A 23,195-nucleotide genomic window follows, 5' to 3' on the forward strand; every position below is an offset into this window, starting at 1 on the left:
TCTCAATTTCTTCCATTTCTATGGGTGCAGCTAGCATATTTTGTAACTCCGTGGTAAGTTGGGGTGGAGTCCATTCAGACAGGAAATCGGATTCTCTAGCCAAATTAGCTTCTGGGGCTTTGTCCGCTGAGTACAGCTCAGTGTAAAAACTACTGAACATATTGAGAATTTATTTCGGATCTCGTGTGACATTCCCTGAATGGGTCCTGATGGCATGTATGGTTTGTGTGGAGTGTATAGCTCTCAGTTTGCGTGCTAACATTGTGTGAGGCTTGTTTGCATATTCATAATATTGATATTTAGTTTTACGCATAGCGTAGGCTGCCTTATCCGAGAGCGCTTGAATTAATTGTGTTCTCGTGGTTTGTATGGTCCTGTAGTATGCTGGAGTTGGGTTTTTTTTATGTACTGTGGCCACATCATGTAATTTTTGGGATAGTTGTTTAATCTGTTCTGCTTTGATTCTTTTTATTCGGGATGCATGTTTAAACAAGATCCCTCTAATAACTGCTTTATAAGCGTCCCACCTGATAGCAAGGGAGGTATCCTCTGGGGTATTATTTTGGAAATATTCTTTAGTTATGGTAGTTATTTCCTGACAGATATCCCTGTCTAGTAGCATGGAGTCGTTCAGTCTCCAATTTCACCCCCCCCGACCTTGTCCCATCTGGTAAAAAGCGTTTCCACCAAGCCATGGTCTGATCAAGTAATGTTGTGTATTTTAACAGAGTGAATGTATTGTAATAATGTGGGCTGAGAGAATATAAAATCTATGCGGGAGTAAGTGGCATGAACGGTGGAGTAGTATGTATAATCTCTGTCTATGGGATGTTTCTCTCTCCATACATCTACCAGTGCTTCCTCCTTCAAGTGATTGATAAGATATTTTGTATCTCTGTCGTTCATGTTAGATGACTATTCGTCTAAGATATCCCGTGATCTATCTATATTGTTATGGTCGTATTAAAGTCTCCTCCCACTATAACTCTGCCCTCCAAGATTTCTGAGAGTTTGCGAGCCTACCTTCAGATCAAATAGGCGTGAGTCTGGGGGTATCCGTGGATCCATCTCGGTTGGTTCTTGAGGGAGCTGTACGTCACCGGGGGAATAGGCTGGTAATAAGGAGAAATCAGAGTGTAACTATAAATCGAACAGTAGTGAGCGTTAGAGAAAGGAGGAAGGGGAAGGTGAGAACAAAGAAAGGGGCAAGTATGAGAGGGGTAAACAGAAACAAATAACACAAATATCAAATTAAATAACGTATTATCTCCCAAAGTAGGAGATTTGTGACGGTTCCTAATAAAAAAGAGGGGGGAGCAATTTTTGTTGCGCCCCTCTAGGAAACTCTTCAATTGGTGGGGTCTCAGATCTGAGTCTAATAGGGAAGCCAGTCCGTGTAGCCCACCATATATTATTATCAGAACCCTGTGTCCAAAGGGTTAAATATTTTAACACCATAGATTCTCAACTCAAACATTATCAATTACTAACTAACGTGCAGACATTTGAAACTTTAATCAAAATGAGTCCACATGAGGATCAATGTGTCCCAGCTTTAGTACAATCCTGTATTGTTAATGGGGATCCAAGTGGTACTAATGGTGCTATCCTGAATCAGAGTGGTTATAGGGAGTCTGGCTATGGAAGTTAATAAGTATGCTTTCTACACCTTAGGAGTAGAATATGGAAACTCCTGATAAGCTTTAGAGGAGAATTTTCAAGTTCCAACTATAAAATTGAACAAACTAGCATCAATTTAACTTCAGGGAACTCAATTGAGGATTGGGTCCATCCTCTACTGGTACGTACTCTGCGTCGTTGTATTTAGGTAGTAGCCACGGTTGTTGAAGTAAAAGGTGTAATGTCCTTCACCAAGCAGTCTAGAGTCCATTGACAGGTAAGTCCCATGTTCCGGCTATGCCGTTATGTCCTGGTTGTTGGGATCCCTTGTCTCTATATCGGGGGAGTCTGTAGGAGGTTCCTGAAGGTAAGGTAGTGCATCTTCTATTTCGTTCGGATGTTTGACAATGTATGTGAGGCCATTTTGTTGATAAGTGAGTTTAAAGGGGAAGCCCCATCTGTATGGAATGTTTTTTTGTCGTAGTACTTCCGTCAGAGGTTTGAGATCTTTCTGTTTTTGCAGTGTTGAGGAAGCTAGGTCAGCGTATATTTTTGGAAATATGCCATCGAGCTCTATTTGTGAAGTTCGAGACGCCTTTAGGATAGCTTCTTTAGTCTGAAAATAGTGAAATCGTACTATCACATCTCTGGGAGGTAGATTTGACTTTGGCCTGGCCCGGAGAGCTCTATGGGTCCTGTCTAACAGAAGATATTTATCATCAACTCCAGGTGATAGAGCCTTAAAGAATTTCGGTAAAAAAGTGGTCAGATGTACTGTTTCCGGAATATCTCGAAGGCGTAAGTTGTTTCTTCTATTGCGTTTCTCCAGATCCTGATCTTGGAGGTCCCTTAATTGTGTCTGTAGGTCTTGTATCAAGATTTCCATGTTAGACGTGGATTCTTGGACTGTGTCTTGAGCTTTTTCTAGCACTTGAACCCTTTGATCCAGTGTTGCAATATCAGATTTAACATCTGTGAGTGAATTCCGTATTTCATTTTGGATCTCTTCCTTAAATCCCAGAAGGAGAGCTTTGAGTTCATTTATATTCTCTTTGGTGCATGGAGAGTCTGATTCCTGTTCCACACGTGGGCTGGAATGTTTGACATTTTTTGCAGGATTGCTTTTGAAGAAGTCAGACGCATTCTCAGGGGGGTTAATCGTTTGTTGTTGTCTTCTGCTCCCCATGATAAAGCAATAGAAGTTGGTGGAAGACCTTGAAAGGGTCTTGTAAATTTCTCGAGGTAGGAGGTCAAACTCTGGAGATATTTAGCCTAATCGAGAACAGATCCACCTGCTGGGTTTATCTGAAGTTCCGACTGTCTCACCTGGCCTGGGTTATTGACTCTTGTAATGGTCGACCAGTTGTATGGGAATGGGTCTATGTAGGAAAGCTGGATAGTCCCAGAGGTCGGAGTGTCTAGCTGCCTTAAAAGCTTTGGCAAACTGTTGACCCGGTATATGAGCTGGGAGAGGCCTCTGCCTTGTAGGAATTCTGAGTCTCAGTGTTGGGTATAACCCGACTTGGTAACTCCCCTGCTGCCTTGTGAGGTAGTGCTTATGAAGGGGTTAACCTGTGAAATGTCTGTATGGCCAATTCCTGGCCTAGGTATTGTGACGGGCACGGTGTTCTGGGCTGCCTTTGTAGCGATATATGATGCTGCAGCTCACAACTGGGAGACAGTATAGAGGCCCACCAACTGACTTCCGGAGGGTCCCGGTGCTCAGATTCTATTAAGGGCTTAAGAGCCTAGAGTGCTTTATGTGAGGGAGAATCTCCCGACCTCCATGTGGTCGGGGCGCCTGGGCCTCACTCACCTCGCAACTACCCACTCCGTGTCTGGCTTCCCAACTCCTAAACCAGCGGTGCACCCGCCTCAGACTGCCTGTCTTGCGGTGTGCGCCTGCCGCCTGGGGGCCGTGACGGAACCCCGCAGGCAATAGAGTTAAGTGCATAAGCCGCGCTGAGTATTGGCCGCACAGGAGAATCCGAGCTCTGGCCAGTTCAGCGCATCTTCTGGGTGCGAACAGTCCGTCTGTGCTCCTGGTCGCCTATATGAAGACACAGGAGGCTCAGGGCTACTCCTGGTGTAACTATGGTGAGTGCCTGGCAGGACACAAGTTGCTAACGTAGGCTTTAGTGGGCTTGTTAGACAGAGCTGCAGATTCAAGCGGCCATCACTCTCAGCTTCCAGGCCACGCCCCGAAAATTCTAATTTTTTAATTCTAATTTTGAGTTTATTTTAGTGTTATTCGACTAGGGAATAGTCCATATTTGATTTGGATTTTAAAAAAAAAATCTAAATTTAGATTTTGAAATTTATCATGTACTGCAACTTTAAGAATTTGAATTAAACTATTCGTCATCTAAAACCTGCTGAATTGGTGTTTTAGGCTATGGGGGACCTCCTACAATCAATTTGGAGTCGTTTGGACTTTTTTTTTGTTTTAAAAAAAAAATTTGTGAAAAAAATCTTATTTGAATTTGTAGGTCGATCCTATTCACCCATTTTTTTTAAAGATTTTTTTTTTAAAAAAAAGATTATATTTTTTAAAAAAAAAAGATTTTTTTATTTTTTTTATAAATTAAATTTTGATTGGTGTTTTTTTTTAATTTTGAGTTGATGGGAGTTTTTAGAAAGTCCCATAAACTTGAAATTCGACCCTTGATAAATCTGCCCCTAGGGAATAGTCCAAATTCGATTCGAGTTTTAAAAAAAATTTCGAATTTGACTATTCGCTATCTAAAACCTGCTGTTTTAGCTTATGGGGGGACCTCCTAGAACCAATTTGGAGGACTTTTAAAATCTAAGTTTTTTTTCCGAATTCGATCGAATTTGATTTGAGATTGCGGGTCCCTCAATAAAACATGCTAGTGTGCTGCTGCAGTTTGATTGTGCCGCTTGTCTCAGTACTCGCATACAAACTAATATGCGGCAAGGAAGGAAAGTTACCAGTCTACCTTTATTTCCATGTGACTAGTTTCTGGGAGGGAGGGGGGAGCTTTCTGTGAACAAACGTGGAGCTTTTAAACTTACCAAACTACCGATTCTAGATGCAAGGGGGAGGGATGCTGGTTGCAGGGGGGGGGCTGGAGGAGAGAGACTTTCTTTGTAATTCTATCAGGGAATGAACGTTAATGCCTTTGAAGTCACTGAGCTAAGATGTGTCCTTGCAGTTTATGATTGACAGCACTGACACCCAATGAGAGAGAGAGACAGAGCTGTTATACAAATGAAACAGACGCCAGAGCTGGCCAGAGGCAGGTAGGAGCGAAGCAGCTAGGAATAGATTCATTATAATGACTGCAATATTTTAAAAACTATACATTTTTTTAATACATTATATTTAGACATTTTAATAACTTGATGCAATGATTATTTTTTTTACAAATTTTTAATTTCGCAATAGTTCCCCCTTTAAAGAAAGAGGGCACTTTCAGACCAGTACTAAACCTAAAATCTCTGAACAAGCTGGTATCCAAACAGAAATTCCTCATGGAATCAATTCGATCAGTGGTAATGTCGATGACACACTGTGGAAAGGCTAAATGGGCCCTGAATTGGTAATGTTCTTCCAGAACCATGAATCTTAGATGGGTACATGCACGTATGTGTCCTAAAGGTCTACCTTCGTCATGGAGCAATCTTCATGACGAAGGTAGACCTTCAGGACGCATACGTGCGTACCCATCTAAGATTCATGGTTCTGGAAGAACATTACCAATTCAGGGCCCATTTAGCCTTTCCACAGCGCCCAGAGTTTTCACAAAGATACTCAGCTCCCTAATTGTACACCTCAATCACTCCATATCTAGACGACCTGCTTATCAGATCACCTTCATACGACCAAAGTCACATGGACACCCAGACTTGTGTCACAACACTCAAACAACACGAGTGGATCATGAATCACAAGAAGAGTCATCTCACATCCACACAGCAAATTCAATTCTTGGGAATGTTGTTCGACTCATCCCTTCAGACCTCTCTCTACCTTCAGAGAAAATTCAGACAATTACACACACAGCCCAGCAGGTCTGCATTCAGACCGCAATTTCAGTGGAACGGTGTCTACAATTATTGGGTTACATGGTAGCAGCGCTAGAGGCACTACCATTCAGCAGATTTCACATGAGAGAGTTCCAAAACCACTTTCTAAGCCATTGGAACAAGAACCACTCAAACTTGTCTCAGAGAATTCCACTTACCATACAGGTTAAACGTTGGTGGACATTCCATCACAATCTCTCGCAGGGCAAGACATGGGCCTTACCCCAAAAGACAGTAGTTACTACAGACGCCAGCCTCACAGGTTGGGGGCAACTTGGCCACCCCAGACATGCCAGGGGACATGGTCATCAGCAGAGTCAAGACTGCCAATAAATGTGCTAGAGATCAGAGCAATATGTAATGCCATACTTCATTGGTCTCGAGAGTTGACAAACCAGCTGCTCCGAATTCAGGCAGACAATGCCACAGCGATAGCCTATCTAAACAAACAAGGGGTTACACGCAGCAACAGGGAAATGCGAGAGGTAACTCAAATACTCAGCTGGTCAGAACTCCACATTCCAGCCATCTCCACAATTTTCATTCCAGGTATACTAAACTGGGAGGCGGATTAGCGCTATATAAATAAATGATGATGATGATGATGATGATTACCTCAGCCGACAACAGATAGACCAGGGAGAATGGTCACTTCACTCAGACATCTTTGCACAGCTAGTGACCAGATAGGGAAGACCAGACATAGACATGCTAGCGTCCAAACACAAACTCAAGGTACCTACGACTGTGCCAGGTCACAGGATCCAAGGGCAACATACGTGGACACCTTAGTCATACCCTGGACTTTCAAGAAAGTCTACGCCTTTCCCCCTCTAGCACTCCTGCCCAGAATAATACACAAGATACGAAAAGAAGGGACGGAGACCATTCTCATTGCCCCAGACTGGCCGAGGAGACCATGGTACTCCGAACTCATCAATATGTCAGCAGCTCCACCATGGTGGCTGCCTCTACAACCAGACTTAATAACTCAGGGACCAATCAAGCACGACAACTTGACAAGGTTGCATTTGACGGCCTGGCTATTGAAACTGAACTGTGGCGCTCCAAGGGGTTCTCAAAAGAAGCCACCAACATATCATTGAGGTCACCAACAATCCACAACTAAAGTCTATCATAGAACTTGGAGGGCTTTCATAGATTGGTGCGAGTCCACGCAAGTTCAGTGGCAGCAAGCGACAGTTCAGACAATTGTCGAATCCCTACACAGAGTTTCCATTTAGGTCTTTCCCTTGCCACCCTGAAAGGACAGATTTCAGCCCTTTCCTTACTACTACTACAGCACCAGTGGGCAAGGGAACCAGATCTCATACAATTTATGCAGGGGGTGGGCAAGGTCGGGCCCCCCGTACAGGGATCAAACACCTTCCTGGGATCTTACCATGGTCTTAGATGTCCTACAGGGACCTCTGTTTGAGCCTTTAGCGTCCTGTGCACTTAAGTTCCTTACCTGGAAGATGACCTTCCTCTTGCCCATTACATCAGCAAAAAGAGAATCAGATTTGGCAGCTTTATCTCACAAGGAACCATGGCTCATACTGCACTAGGATCGGGTAGTTTTCAGAGCTATACCATCATTTGCGCCCAAGGTGGTATCAGCTTTCCATACAAATGAGAAAAGGCATAGGATACAGAGCAGATAACAGATAAGCTCTGTAGTATACAATGGTATTCTTCAGAACTTACCTGTTATCTACTGTGTACCCTGTGCTTGAATAGCTGCCCCCATGGCTACGCAGCAGCTTGTTTATATAAACTATAGTTGTTTCAAAAGTAAACACACCAATTATACCAGCGCAGGGCAACAGTACATTATATAATCATTCCTTTAAAACGCTTTCATTTTGTGGTGTTACTGGTTCTTAAAGTATGGCAGGGTCTCGTCTGTAATATCTTTGCACCAGATTCTGAGGAACAAGGGGGGTGTGGATATTGTAAGCAACAAAGTCTCTCTGCTGATAATCAAACTAATTTCCTTTGTTTATTGAAAGATACTTTTCTCTTTCTGAAATATGTTTGGCTAGAGTTTATACGTCTGTCTCTCGTACTGAATCATAAACCTATGTAAATATGTTTATCCTTCGTGACAGAACATCGCTGACATTTACATCTTGAAGAGGCAACATGGCCAAGGTCAAAACCTGAACATGGTGGTGCTGGATAACCCCTGCCCCTTCCACAACCCTTTCCAGTTTGAAATTACCTTTGAATGCATAGATGGCAAGTAACTGTTCTTCTCATCAAGATTGACTTTTTATTTTCATTTCCACACTAACTATACGATCCATCGCAGGCTATACTGAGCATCTCTGTCACCTAGCTTTTATTTGTGCAAACAGTTGGTTGCTAGGGAGACTCCGAGGACATTTGGATGCGTGTGTCAGTATTTAAAGTGATTTTAAAAACAAATACAGTTTTGTCTAATGAAAGAAAATAATATTCTAAAGAACTTTATAGTATTTGTAAATGTAGTTATTGAAAGCAGCTTACACATCAAAGAAACCAATCTAAAGGGGTACTTTAGTTCTTGTGAATAATTTTGAAAATCCATGCCTTTACAATCCAAATAAGAGTACCATATGTGTGCATTAGGGTTGCCATGTCTAATTTTCAAAACCTGCCAAAGGCAGCTATAAAACCAGCCAAAACTAGCCAAGAGGCATTTCAAAAGTAGCCCAAAAATAGCACAATATGTGCAGTGAAAAAAAGTCTAGAAAATTAATGAACATATGTGAAAATACGCCTTTTTCAAATTATTACTATTTAGCAAATTTTTTCATCAAGCAAAATGTGATCGATTTGCCTGTCACCAGGGGCGTAACTACAGAGGGGGGCCCAGGAGGTATAGGGGTCCCATAATACAATTTCAATAAATATTGGTAAAATCTCTAGACATTTTGTTGGCCAGCAGATTTTTGCCCCAAATTTGTCTAAAATTGAGGAAAATGCGAGAATGGAATGGGAGACTGGGGTACAGAGCCCAAAAACTGGTAACTCTCGACCTCTACTCAAGTCGGCCCCACTGCATGCTGGGTATCAGTCTTACATTAAACTAGGCAATTGGCAAATTGTTAAACATAAACTACATTAACCAACATGTATTGGGACGCTGGCTTGGCACATTAGGGCAAGAAAACAACTTTGGCTGGTTTCCAAAGTACAAACCAGCCAAAGGCCCAAAAAGTAACCCAAATCCCTACCATGGCTAGTTTGTACTTTCAAAACCCATCTGGGCTTTAAATTGGTAGCCCAATTTAGCTGGAAACCCACCAACCTGGCAACTCTGCTGTGCAAATATAATCTAGGAATACCAGGAGTAGCAGCCAGATCAGGCTCTAAAAGATCAAGTAATAGAATGCAGCTTGTTAAAGGAGAACAACAGCCTAACTAAAGAAGTAGGCTAAAAATGCTGTACATCATGTTTTGGGCTTCTGTACCAGCCCAAGGCAACCACAGCCCTCTGCAGTAAAGCTCTGTGTCCCAAAAGATGCCCCAGTAGCTTCCCATCTTCTTTTCTGCTGATTCAATGCACATGCTCTGTGCTGCTGTCACTTACTGAGTTTAGGAACCCACTCACAAAATACAGTACACTTAGAATATAAATTTCACAATATAAGGCTGATTAGTAATTACTACATGGCAGCACAGAAACCAACTAGCATCAGAATTGAATAATCAACTTTGTAGCATCATCTTATATTACAGGGTAACCTAATTTTCTGCTGGGTAATTTGTGGCAACCCCTAAGCTTCTAAATCGCTGCTCAGAGCCCACTGAGCATGTGAGTGTCACACTTTCCAAGATGGTGACCCCCTGTGACAAGTTTGAAGTCCTGGAGCATTGCTGCTATTGAGAAGCTGAAACTTTAGGCTGATGCAATAAATACAGTATAGAAAATATAGCATTTTTTAGCCATATTCAGTTTAAGGGTTTAATTATCCTTTAAGGGCAATGTGAAGGATTCCAGAGCTTTCCTGGGTGTCATGCCTACTCTCTGGGCAGCTTACTCACTGCAGCTTTCATATACAGGTATGGGATCTGTTGTACAGATTGCTCAGGACCTGGTATTTTGTGGATAATGGATGTTTCCGTAATTTAGATCTTCATACCTCAAGTCTACTAGAAAATCATGTAAACATTAAATACATCCAATAGGCTGGTTTTGCTTCCAATAAGGATTAATTATATCTTAGTTTGGATCAAGTATAAACTACTGTTTTATTATTACAGAGAAAAAGGAATCATTTTTAGAAATCTGGATTATTTGGATAAAACTGAGCCTATGGGAGACGGCCATTCCCTAATTTGGATCTTTCTGGATAATTGGTTTCAGGATAACGGATTCCATACCTGTATATGATGGTATATTTTATTACTTATTATAATACTTCCTATTGATGCATTTGCCAGCTTTGCTTATATAATGTGTGCAAGGGTTGTGTTTTTACCTCAAATATGCATTTGTCCCTTCAGTGTTTCTCTGTAGTTACAAAATGATTAAAGGACCAGTAACACTAAAAAAATTTAAGTTAAAAACACATTATAGCCCCTTATAGTACCTCATCCTTCCAGCACAATTTTAACTATTTTGAATGCTTTTATTAAAAAAAATACCATAATGAATATCTTCTTCTGGCTGTGCTGTGTCAAAGAAATTGGGCAATATGGCGACATGCCCTCAGCTTCATCCTACGTGCGCGCTCCAGATCTCCTGACCCAACTTCTTCTTAAGCTGGAAGTCGGTTGTAGATTCTTTTTCAGCCTGCATATTTTAACTTTAAACCTGATTATTTCTGTGAGTGCTGCGAACAGCAAAGGCAGCACCCAGATCAGCCATAAATCCTCTACAGCAGCGCATCAACTGACTTCTGGCTTAAGAAGAAGCCGGGTCAGGAGATCTGGAGCACGCACGTAGGATAAAACTAAGGGCATATCACCCTATTTCTGACACACCGCACAACCGGAAGAAAATATTCATTTTGGTATTTGTTAATAAAGCATTCAAAATAGTTAACATTGTGCTGGAAGGATGAGGTATTAGAGGGGACTATAGTGTTTTTTTAACTTGAAATTTTTTAGTGTTACTGATCCTTTAAAAAGTTTTGCAGAGCCCCCCCCCCATGGTTTTACAACGTTTTTTTACAAAAATAATTCATTACATCTCTAATCGTTTACCTTCCAACTTTAAACTCAGATTAATACTTCCCAGCAGTATTATTGTACAGGTATGGGACTTGTTATCCAGAATGCTCAGGACCTGGGGTTTCCCGGATATGGATCTTTCCGTAATTTGGATCTTCATACCTTTAAGTTTGTTAGAAAATCTTGTAAGCATTAAATAAACCCAGTAGGTTTTGCTTCCAATAAGGATTAATTATATCTTAGTTTGGATCAAGTACAAGGCACTTTTATTATTACAGAGAAAAAGGATATAATTTTTCAAAATTTGTATTAATTGGATAAAATGGAGTCCACAGGAGATGGCTCAGAATTACAGAATGGCCTGCTGGATAACTGGTTTCCGGATAACAGATCCTATACCTGTACTGATTGTATATTTTTTGCTGCTTCTCCTTAGATCTGGAATGGAAGATCATCTATATGGGATCTGCTGAGAGTGAAGAATATGATCAAGTGCTGGATTCTGTCCTGGTGGGTCCTGTCCCTGCTGGGCGGCACATGTTTGTCTTTCAAGTGAGTCTCAAAGACCCGACATATATTCCATGTTTTTTCTACCTTGCGCATATAACACGTATTTGCATTGTGTGAGTACTGTAGCCTTAAAGGGGTTGTTCACTTTTGAGTTGACTTTAAGTATGATGTACAGTGGGTTTTGAGTTATTTAGATTTTTGTTTAGCAGCTCTCCAGTATACAATCTGGTTGCTAAGGTACAGGTTATTCTAGCAACTGTGCATTGATTTGCATAAGAGACTGGAATATGAATAGGAGATGCCTGAATAGAAAGATGAGTAATACAATACATTTGTAGCCTTACAGAGCATTGTTTTTTTTAGATGGGGTCAGTGACCCCTATTTGATAGCCGAAAAGAGAGAACAGGATATAAAAAATTATGAAGACCAATTGAAAAGTTGTTTAGAATAGGCTGTTCTATAACATACTAAAAGTGAACCACTCCTTTAATGTGTGTATCTCTGATCTGCTTAAAGGAAAGCTATGCCCCCGAACAATGTAGGTCTCCATAGAAATATATTGCATAAAACAGCTCATATGTAAAACCCTGCTTCATATAAATAAACCATTTTCACAATAATATACTTTTTTAGTAGTATTTTCCATTAGGTGATCATAAATAGAAAATTGCCATTTTAAAAAAATAAGGGCCGCCCCTGGGATCCTAAGATTCATGGTGCACACAGAAAAATCAAACCATACATGTTTTAAAGTTTTTTTTTTCTGTCTTGGGTGCTAAACAGCAAAGTTTGGTGTGCTAGTGTGCTTACAGCAAGTTTGTCACAACCTGCTTTACTTTGCAGTTTTCCCTCCGTTTGAGGGGGTGGGGTTTGATTAGTTGCACCTGAACAGACTGTATAAATAGAACCCCTGGCACTCCAGTGAGTCTGTTTGAATCAGGCTGCTGACAGGTTTAAAGCAACTTAAAGCAAACAAATCATCTGAAAAGGATAAGTATTTCTTAATTGCTTTTTTATATTAAGGTTTATATTTAACTACTGTGGTTTTAATTTTTTTTTAAAGTTTTTTTTTTCTGTCTTGGGTGCTAAACAGCAAAGTTTGGTGTGCTAGTGTGCTTACAGCAAGTTTGTCACAACCTGCTTTACTTTGCAGTTTTCCCTCCGTTTGAGGGGGTGGGGTTTGATTAGTTGCACCTGAACAGACTGTATAAATAGAACCCCTGGCACTCCAGTGAGTCTGTTTGAATCAGGCTGCTGACAGGTTTAAAGCAACTTAAAGCAAACAAATCATCTGAAAAGGATAAGTATTTCTTAACTGCTTTTTTATATTAAGGTTTATATTTAACTACTGTGGTTTTATTTTTTTCTAAAGTTTTTTTTTTTCTGTCTTGGGTGCTAAACAGCAAAGTTTGGTGTGCTAGTGTGCTTACAGCAAGTTTGTCACAACCTGCTTTACTTTGCAGTTTTCCCTCCGTTTGAGGGGGTGGGGTTTGATTAGTTGCACCTGAACAGACTCTATAAATAGAACCCCTGGCACTCCAGTGAGTCTGTTTGAATCAGGCTGCTGACAGGTTTAAAGCAACTTAAAGCAAACAAATCATCTGAAAAGGATAAGTATTTCTTAACTGCTTTTTTATATTAAGGTTTATATTTAACTACTGTGGTTTTATTTTTTTTTAAAGTTTTTTTTTTTTCTGTCTTGGGTGCTAAACAGCAAAGTTTGGTGTGCTAGTGTGCTTACAGCAAGTTTGTCACAACCTGCTTTACTTTGCAGTTTTCCCTCCGTTTGAGGGGGTGGGGTTTGATTAGTTGCACCTGAACAGACTGTATAAATAGAACCCCTGGCACTCCAGTGAGTCTGTTTGAATCAGGCTGCTGACAGGTTTAAAGCAACTTAAAGCAAACAAATCATCTGAAAAGGATAAGTATTTCTTAACTGCTTTTTTATATTAAGGTTTATATTTAACTACTGTGGTTTTATTTTTTTTTTAAAGTTTTTTTTTTTTTTCTGTCTTGGGTGCTAAACAGCAAAGTTTGGTGTGCTAGTGTGCTTACAGCAAGTTTGTCACAACCTGCTTTACTTTGCAGTTTTCCCTCCGTTTGAGGGGGTGGGGTTTGATTAGTTGCACCTGAACAGACTGTATAAATAGAACCCCTGGCACTCCAGTGGAGCTTGCTCTAGTGTTAGCTTCTCTTAAGTGTTTGTTCGTTAAGTGGGGGATCTGTAAGTGGAGTTACAAACACCGGAGTTAAGTGGGGGATCTGTAAGTGGAGTTACAAACACCGGAGTTAAGTGGGGGATCTGTAAGTGGAGTTACAAACACCGGAGTTGAAAACGAAAGGAGGTTCAAACTAGGTCAAAAGTTTGTTCTAAACCCAAATTTTTATTTTATATATTTATTTATATTTTTTCCTGTTTTGATCTGTAACTGGGATAATGAGTGCTAGCAAGATTGAAGGTCTGACTCAGTGCACAGTCTGCCATATGTATGCAGATTTGGAACAAGAGATCCAAAATGCTTACCTCTGTGGTGGTTGTGAGCAAATTGCCACTTTGGAGGCTCAAGTTAGAGCACTAGAGCAACAAATTGCAACACTGCGGTCGATTGACAATCTTGAAAGGAGTCTTTTGCTCACTGAGCAGGACCTAGCGGGGTCAGATAGTTTGGGGGGAACAGAACAGCAGCAGGATGTTGAGGCAGCTAGCTGGGTGACAGTTAGAAAATCTAAGGTGGGCAAAAGGAAAATGGAGGCTGATCCGGAGATTATACATCGCAACAAATTTGCCAGATTGTGTGAAGATGATGGGAGTATGAACTCTGGATTGGCAATTCTAGATGGGCTGATCTCTCTAACAGCCGGGAGACCAGTTTCTCTAGTAGTGGTGGGGGGGAGAGTAGAGTCAGGCCTAAGCAGATTGTGGTTGTAGGGGACTCAATTATTAGGAAAGTGGATAGGGTAATTTGTCGTCCGGATCGCTACAACCGAACAGTTTGCTGTCTACCTGGTGCCAGGGTTCGGCATGTGGTTGATCGGATAGACAAATTATTGGGTGGGGCTGGGCACGACCCAGCTGTCTTAGTGCATATCGGTACTAATGACAAAATAAATGGTAGATGGAAGACCTTAAAGAATGATTTCAGGGATCTAGGCTCTAAGATCAAGGAAAGGTCTTCCAATGTAATCTTTTCTGAAATTTTGCCTGTGCCACGTGCAAGTTTAGGAAAACAGCGGGAGTTTAGGGAGCTAAATGCGTGGCTCAAGTCTTGGTGCAGGAAGGAAGGGTTTGGGTTCCTAGAGCACTGGGCTGACTTTTCGTTGGGGTACAACCTATACAGCCGTGACGGTTTGCACCTCAATGGAAGGGGGTCCGCGGTGCTAGGGGAAAGAATGGCTAAGAGGTTGGAGGAGTGTTTAAACTAGGCAAGGGGGGGTGGGTGAGATAAAGGATTATGGGGAAGCTAGTGTAGACGGGGCAGTGGGGTTAGTAAGGGGTCATGGGGGAGGAGTGAGGGGGGCATACAGTTTACCAGCTAAGGAGGTCCCTCTGTTACAAGGAAAACAGAATAATACTAAAACGTATAATTCTTCACTAAGTAATGCACATTTCAAAAGTAAAAGTAGTAACCTCTGCTGTATGCTGGCAAATGCACGGAGTTTGTCAGGTAAAATGGGAGACCTAGAATTAATTGCATGCTCTAAAAATTATGATATAATTGGTATCACTGAGACCTGGTGGGATGAAACATGTGACTGGATTGTGAATTTAAATGGTTACACCCTTTTTAGGAGGGACAGAGGGATTAAAAAGGGTGGAGGAGTGTGTTTGTATGTTAAGCCTGAATTAAAGCCATGCGCTAAAGAAATAAAAATAGCTGGCACTGGTGAGGGTGTAGAATCACTCTGGGTAGAGATTTCGACTGGGCAAAAGGTATCAAAAAGAATTATCATTGGTGTATGCTATAAACCACCTCGTATAAGTGTCGAGTATGAAGCCCAGCTACTCTTGCAGATACAAGCGGCTTCACAGCTGGGTCAAGTTGTTGCTATGGGTGACTTCAATTATCCAGACATTGACTGGGGTAATGGGGTTGCTAAGACAGAAAAAGCTAGTAGGTTTGTAAATATGCTGAATGACAACTTTTTATTCCAGCTCGTTCAAGAACCTACTAGGAATAACTCTCTTTTGGACCTTGTAATAACTAACAATACTGAACTCATCTCTAACATTTGTGTGGGTGAGCATTTAGGGAATAGTGATCATAACATGGTCTCCTTTGAGATTCTGTTGCAGAAGCAATTCTATAAGGGAGTAACTAAAACACTAAATTTCAGACGTGCAAACTTTGACAGTATAAGGGCATCTCTGCAACATATTAAGTGGGAAATGCTTTTCACAGGGTTAAACACAGAACAAAAATGGGAAGTCTTTAACATGCTGCTTAATAAATATACTTGTCAGTATATTCCACTTGTAAGCAAGGAACGTCGTTGCAAAGCAAAACCTTTTTGGTTCAATAGAAGCGTTGGTGTTGAGGTGGGTAAGAAAAGACGTGCTTTTAAGGCTTTCAAGTTAGCTGGTACAGCCGAAACATTTATAAGGTACAAGGAGGCCAATAAATCATGCAAAGAAGCTATAAGGCAAGCTAAAATTGCTATAGAAAAGGATATTGCAGTAAGCAGTAAAAAAAATCCAAAATTATTTTTTAAATATGTCAATAGTAAAAAAATGAAGCAGGAAGGGGTGGGACCCTTACTATCAGAGGGGGGTCAGCTGGTTGATGAAAACAAAATAAAAGCGCAGATTCTGAACTCGTATTTTTCATCTGTCTACACAAATGAAGAACCAGTAAGTGAAGGTTTCCTTCTTAACACTCCCAATTCTAGTAATACAACTAATGATGCATGGTTCACACATGAAGAAATTCAAAAGAGACTTGAACATGTTAAGATTAACAAAGGTCCAGGGCCAGATGGTATTCATCCCAGGGTAATTAGCGAGCTTAGCTCTGTGATTGCCAAACCTCTTTACTTATTTTTTCAGGATTCATTGAGATCTGGCATAGTGCCGAGAGACTGGCGAATTGCTAATGTGGTGCCTCTATTCAAAAAAGGATCCCGTTCTCAGCCTCAAAACTATAGGCCAGTTAGTCTGACGTCAGTATTAGGAAAGCTTTTCGAAGGGTTAATAAAGGATAAGATACTGGACTTCATAGCAAATCATAATACTATGAGTTTGTGCCAGCATGGTTTTATGCGTAATAGATCTTGCCAGACTAACTTAATTTCTTTTTACGAGAATGTAAGTAGAGACCTCGATTCTGGGATGGCAGTGGATGTGATTTACTTAGACTTTGCTAAAGCATTTGATACAGTGCCACACAAAAGGTTACTGGTTAAATTAAGGAATGTTGGTCTGGAACATAGTATTTGTACCTGGATAGAGAACTGGCTAAAAGATAGACTACAAAGAGTGGTGGTAAATGGAACATTTTCTAATTGGACCAGTGTTGTTAGTGGAGTACCGCAGGGCTCTGTACTAGGTCCCTTGCTTTTCAACTTGTTTATTAATGACCTGGAGGTGGGCATTGAAAGTACTGTTTCTATTTTTGCAGATGATACTAAATTGTGCAGAACTATAGGTTCCATGCAGGATGCTGCCACTTTGCAAAGTGATCTATCTAAACTGGAAAACTGGGCAGCAAACTGGAAAATGCGGTTCAATGTTGATAAATGCAAGGTTATGCACTTTGGCAAAAATAATATAAATGCAAGTTATACACTAAATGGCAATGTGTTGGGAGTTTCCTTAAATGAAAAGGATCTAGGGGTCTTTGTAGATAACACGTTATCTAATTCTGGGCAGTGTCATTCTGTGACTACTAAAGCAAATAAAGTTCTGTCTTGCATAAAAAAGGGCATTAACTCAAGGGATGAAAACATAATTATGCCTCTTTATAGGTCCCTGGTAAGGCCTCATCTGGAGTAGGCAGTTCAGTTTTGGACTCCAGTCCTTAAGAGGGATATAAATGAGCTGGAGAGAGTGCAGAGACGTGCAACTAAATTGGTTAGAGGGACGGAAGACTTAAATTATGAGGGTAGACTGTCAAGGTTGGGGTTGTTTTCTCTGGGAAAAAAGGCGCTTGCGAGGGGACATGATTACACTTTACAAGTACATTAGAGGACATTATAGACAAATGGCAGGGGACCTTTTTACCCATAAAGTGGATCACCGTACCAGAGGCCACCCCTTTAGACTAGAAGAAAAGAACTTTCATTTGAAGCAACGTAGAGGGTTCTTCACAGTCAGGACAGTGAGGTTGTGGAATGCACTGCCGGGTGATGTTGTGATGGCTGATTCAGTTAATGCCTTTAAGAATGGCTTGGATGATTTTTTGGACAGACATAATATTAAAGGCTATTGTGATACTAAACTCTATAGTTAATATAGGTATGGGTATATAGAATTTTAATTAAAAGTAGGGAGGGGTGTGTGTATGGATGCTGGGTTTTCATTTGGAGGGGTTGAACTTGATGGACTTTGTCTTTTTTCAACCCAATTTAACTATGTAACTATGTAACTATGTTAGGTCACATGAGCCAATACAGACAGTTGCTTCCACACTTGTTCCTGTTACAGTTAGAGCTGCAGTATTTCTGGTCAGGTTTTCTCCGTGGAAGCACACAGACCATCACAAAATGGTGGTTAAAGGCAAGAGATGTAAAAGGGCAATATTTACTTAAATATATATTCCAGTTTGGTAAGATAATTTAATACGCCAATTAATTTGATATAAAAAATGTTACTTAAGTATTCATTGTGGGGGTATAGTTTTTCTTTAATTGTCTAATCAAGACAGATTCATAATAGTTACTGCAATGTGTTTTATACTTGATCGGGTTGGTTCTTTTCTTCTTAATTAATTGAGTTATCGGACACTTGTCCATTTGTTTTGTTTTTCGTCTTTTGAAACATCTGAGGATATATTTTTTATACTGTTACTATGTCACAAAGTCACTGAAAACCTGACTGCAAATCTCTCTTCTTCTGCAGGCAGATGCTCCTGATTGCAGCCTTATTCCTGAGTCGGACGCTGTAGGAGTGACTGTAGTGATGATTATCTGCACATACCATGGTCAGGAATTTATCAGAGTTGGATATTACGTAAACAATGAGTACTCTGACCCAGAGCTACGGGAGAACCCACCTCTCAAGCCACATTTCGGCGAGGTACTTATATAGCTTTTTGTGTCTGTATATTTAAAGGAATTGTTCAGTATAAAACTAAAAACTGGGTAAATAGGCTGTGCAAAATAAAAAATGTTTCTAATATAGTTAGTTAGCCAAAAATGTAATGTATAAAGGCTGGAGTGACTGGATGTAGAACAGAACACTCCTTCCTGCTTTGCAGCTCTCTTGCTTTCCGCTGATTGGTTACCAGGCAGTAACCATTAAGAGACTTCAGAGGGATCACATGGGTCATAACTGTTGCTTTTGAATCTGAGCTGAATGCTAAGGATCAATTGCAAACTCGCTGAACAGTTATGTCCCATGTGGCCCCCCTTCAAAATGCTCGGAGTTGACCTGAAATGCAGGAAGTAGTGTTCTGTTATGTTAGACATCCAGTCACTCCAGTCTTTATAGATTAAATTTTTGGCTAACTATATTAGTAACATTTTTTATTTTGCACAGCCTATCTATTTACCTATTTTTTATTTTTACACTGAGGGGATGCATACCTGTTGGTAAAAAAGTCTTCATCAAGTCAAATAAACATTTTGACAATTGGTTTCTTTTAAATGGTGTATTATGATGCAATCAGCACTTTATGCCACGATTAATGACTTAATGCACCACTCGTTATTGATATTTGAAACCTGGAAAATCCCAACTTGGAACGGTGCTCAGGCATATCAATAATTTTCACTATTGGTCACAAGCAACCAAAGAAAGATCCTGTTTACTCTCCAGGATATCATGTAAATGCAAACACATAACTATCCCATAAAATATTACCCCACATTCAAAATTCTATAAACTAAGGGAACACTTACCATTATTTTCCACCTAAATGGTGCTCAATATGTCCATTTAAAAACAGAACGATCATTACCACACCGGGTAGAAACCACTTGTTCTTTAGGTACAGTCACAAGGATCGGAAATATCCACATTTCAGATAACTTGTTTTTTTAACAAATCTTGCAGCACATGCTGCAAGATTTGTTAAAGGAGAAGGAAAGCTACCAAGGCAGTTTATTGCCAATAGATTAGCCACAACAGTGCAAGCTAGACCACCATTTTTATTCTTTAGAATGCTTTACCTTAACTGAGACACTGTCTGTGTGTTTAGGATAGCAGATGCCATATTAGCTTGATGTGACATTACTTCCTGCCTGCCTCTCCCTGCTTGCTCATATCTCTGAGCTCAGATTACAGCAAGGAGGGGGAGAGGAGCAAACTAAACATGCCCAAGCCCTGGAGGTTTAATCTGAAAACAGGAAGTCTGATACAGAAGCCCATGTAAACACAATATAAGGAAAGAAATGCAGTGTTTTCTTTTATCAGAGGACTCAGCATTAATTTTGAGGGTTTACTGGTGTATTTATATAGACCTTTCTGATAAAGCTTACCTAATTTTAACCTTTCCTTCTCCTTTTTTGAAATAAGTTCTGCATAAATTATTTCTATCCAGTGTGATAACTGTCTTTTCTGATCTGTTTTTGAATGGACTTATTGAGCACCGTATAGGTGGAAAATTATGGTGGGGATTCCATTAGAGTGTTGGATTGTTAATGTGCGGTAATGTTTTATAGGATAGTTATGAATTTGCAAATCTCAAAGGTACTTTATGAAAAGAAAAAAAGATTTTAGGAATGATATCCTGGAGAGTACTGGTAAACAGACTCTTTCTGTGGTTGCTTGTGACCAATAAATAGTTTTTTGTGAAATCCGCACTTACTGGATCTTGGGTGCTGCCATGTTGCAGTGGAGGAGGGGGTCACTGACTCCTGACTCCACTAATTCTTGCAGAGATTGGCAATGGGTGACTTGAAGGAGCTGTGCAGGTTCAGTAGTGCACATGCTCCTTTATTTTGCTTTAGCATAGCATGAGTCCTATTGCCAGCCAAAACCATTCATGCTGTGCTAATGAGTGAGGAGTAGCCACTTGCCCTGCATGGATCTTCTGGGTGGAAAACCACTGCTGGACTCTCTGGCATGTGCTGATGTAAATACATAATTTAAAAGAAACAAGTAATTTTTTTTAATAAGTCCCTGTTGTTAAAATGCTTATTTTGGCAATAGGGACTTGATGAAAAACACTTAAAGGGGAACTATCGCGAAAATGAAAATTTAATATAAGCTTTCTGATACTGAAGTAAGAAACTTTCTAAATACAATCAATGAAAAATTCTACATAGTTTCGGAAATAATGCAGTTTATATTCACTATTTCTCTCATAGCATATGTTTCTCTTCATTCTGTCTTCATGCAGGAGTTGGGTGTCAGATGAATGATATTGCGATAGACACTGAGCTGGCAGGAAACTAGTTAAGCACATATCTTCGTTTACTGTTGCCCCGAACTCAGATAAGGAGAGGTGTATAAGGGGAACCGGACTGCTGGACAAAACTTTCCATACCTTCAATGGGAACCCACTGCACCTCAGAGTGTCCTGCCGCAGGAGATAGCCCTCAAATGGGTTGTTCCTTGCCGTAATCCGCCAGACCTGCTTTCCGAATTTCTCCACAGATGTGGAAACCGGTGAGCACATGTATTTGACGTCTCCCTCGTTCCCAGAGGCTACGGTAGAGCGTGTGTCCAACTGATGAGACTGCCACACGGGGCATATAATAATATTTCGTAATGATGCTCTATGAGCACTTCTGCTTATAGGCTGCTGTGGGCATGTGGAAATTTTGAATAGCGCACTCCCTCAATGTTTGCTGGTTAGTTGTCCCTACTTATTTTCGTTTGTTGCTACAAGTCCTGTCCCACACCACCCAAACTCTGCAAGAGGCATGAGAACCATAGTGCGCTAGATCCTTTTCCCAGCAATAAGTGTCAGTGAGCCTGAAGAGCATTCAGAATCCGAGGGGGGGAAAAGGTTTTAATAGTCTACAAGGAAAAAGACAAAAAAAAAATGAAAAAGAAAAAAAACAAGCTAGAACTTGGATTATGTACTGCTGATGTAAAACAGGAAGGAAAAGATACAGACACAGACACCATGCAATATTATTAAAGTAAAGGAAACATTCAAAGCTAATTGTTTCATTTTGGGATATTTCCCCTGACTGTGGCCAGGTAAACGATACAGTTAATGAACAAAGTCTCATGAATGTATTTATTCTCCTATTCTTATCCTATTCAATCACAAATGTAACATCTTAGGCAATAAAGATAAATGACCAAATAAAGATAAGTAAAGTCTCGTCATTGTGTTCATTCTGATTTATCCTCTGGGAGAGGCTCATAATCGGTGGATTAGACGAATGGAGACATCGGAAGAGTTTCATTACCGTAAGTCCTTTGGGGGCAAGCCCAACCAGTTTGTATATCCACATAGATTCTTTCTGTATCAGCAGAAGAGCCCTGTTGCCCCCTCTTCTAGGGATTGGCACATGGTCAATAAGCATGTGTCTAAATTGAGGAAGAGAATGTTCAAACTTGAGCCAGTGTTTTGCCACTGGCTGGTAAGCTTTACCTGTTGACAAAGCGGCTTGAATCACGCTCCTGTGGTTATTCATTCTCTATATGTTGTAGACGCCTTACCTACATAGTGCAAACCACAGGGGCACCAGGCTAAGTAAACCATGTGGTCTGACAAACAAGACAATCTGTGTCTAATGTTAAACTTCTGTCCAGTCCTCGGGTGTGTGAAAAAGGTCCCTTGTGACATTCCACTGCAGGTGAGGCATCCTGCGCATTTATAGCAGCCATTTTTCAGTGGTCTCTCTAGCCACGCCCTCCCCTGCCTTTCCGTTCAGGCAACACATCGTTTACCACTAGCAAGTCCCCAAGATTACGTCCCCGTCTGTAGGCCATAAGAGGCCTCTTTTTGTTCAGGAACGGGAGATGTGGGTCTGAGTTAATGATCTCCCACCTACTAGTCACAGCATTTTTGAATGGTGCACTGATGGTGCTCCAATCCGTTGTAAATATTAGGTCTGGTGGTGGTGTGTCTTTTTCTTTTGGTAATAAAAGGTCCTCCTGAGTCTTTAGCTTCGCTTTCTGTAGCTGTTCTTGAATTATTTTGATAGGATAACCCCTGGATTCAAATTGTTCCACCAAATTGCCCAATTGTAAAGCTGCAGTTTCCTTGTCTGTATTGTTCCTGATTAGGGATGTAGCGAACGTCGGAAAAAAAGTTCGCGAACATATTCGCGAACTTGCGCAAAAATGCGAGCGGTTCGCGAACGGTTCGCGAACCCCATAGACTTCAATGGGAAGGCGAACTTTAACATCTAGAAAAGACATTTCTGGCCAGAAAAATGATTTTAAAGTTGTTTAAAGGGTGCAACGACCTGGACAGTGGCATGCCAGAGGGGGATCAAGGGCAAAAATGTATCTGAAAAATCTGCCTGTGTGTGCTTGGAAGAGATAGTGTAGGGGGAGAGCTGTTAGTGATTTCAGGGACAGATGATAGTAAGTTTGCTGGCTAGTAATCTGCTTGATACTGCTCTGTATTGGAGGGACAGAAGTCTGCAGGGATTTGAGGGACATTTTAGCTTAGGTAGCTTTGCTGGCTAGTAATCTACTGTTCTCTTTAAACAACTGCCATACGTTGATCTTGTAGGCATTGTTTGCCCAGTTTTTTTGGACGCAGCCACTGAAGCACAGTTGCCAGAA

General features: G+C 40.7%; 1 protein-coding gene across 1 annotated transcript; it reads left to right on the forward strand.

Annotated features, from left to right (window-relative positions):
- The first annotated feature begins 3,674 nt into the window (after positions 1-3,674).
- On the forward strand, positions 3,675-21,778 carry asf1b.S (anti-silencing function 1B histone chaperone S homeolog). Its single transcript, XM_041589026.1, has 6 exons — positions 3,675-3,717; positions 5,030-5,136; positions 7,782-7,911; positions 11,270-11,385; positions 18,399-18,575; positions 20,842-21,778. The coding sequence occupies exons 1-6, from the start codon at positions 3,675-3,677 to the stop codon at positions 20,857-20,859; spliced, it is 591 nt and encodes a 196-aa protein (XP_041444960.1). The 3' UTR covers positions 20,860-21,778.
- The last annotated feature ends 1,417 nt before the right edge of the window (positions 21,779-23,195 follow it).

Source organism: Xenopus laevis, chromosome 3S (genome assembly GCF_017654675.1).
Source record: "Xenopus laevis strain J_2021 chromosome 3S, Xenopus_laevis_v10.1, whole genome shotgun sequence".
Lineage (NCBI taxonomy): Eukaryota > Metazoa > Chordata > Amphibia > Anura > Pipidae > Xenopus > Xenopus laevis.

Coding starts and splice junctions, on each gene's coding strand:
- asf1b.S (XM_041589026.1), top strand. CDS start 3,675: ATGAAGACACAGGAGGCTCAGGGCTACTCCTGGTGTAACTATG. Junction 7,912..11,269: donor TACCTTTGAATGCATAGATG/GCAAGTAACTGT, acceptor GCTTCTCCTTAG/ATCTGGAATGGAAGATCATC. Junction 11,386..18,398: donor GGCACATGTTTGTCTTTCAA/GTGAGTCTCAAA, acceptor CTTCTTCTGCAG/GCAGATGCTCCTGATTGCAG.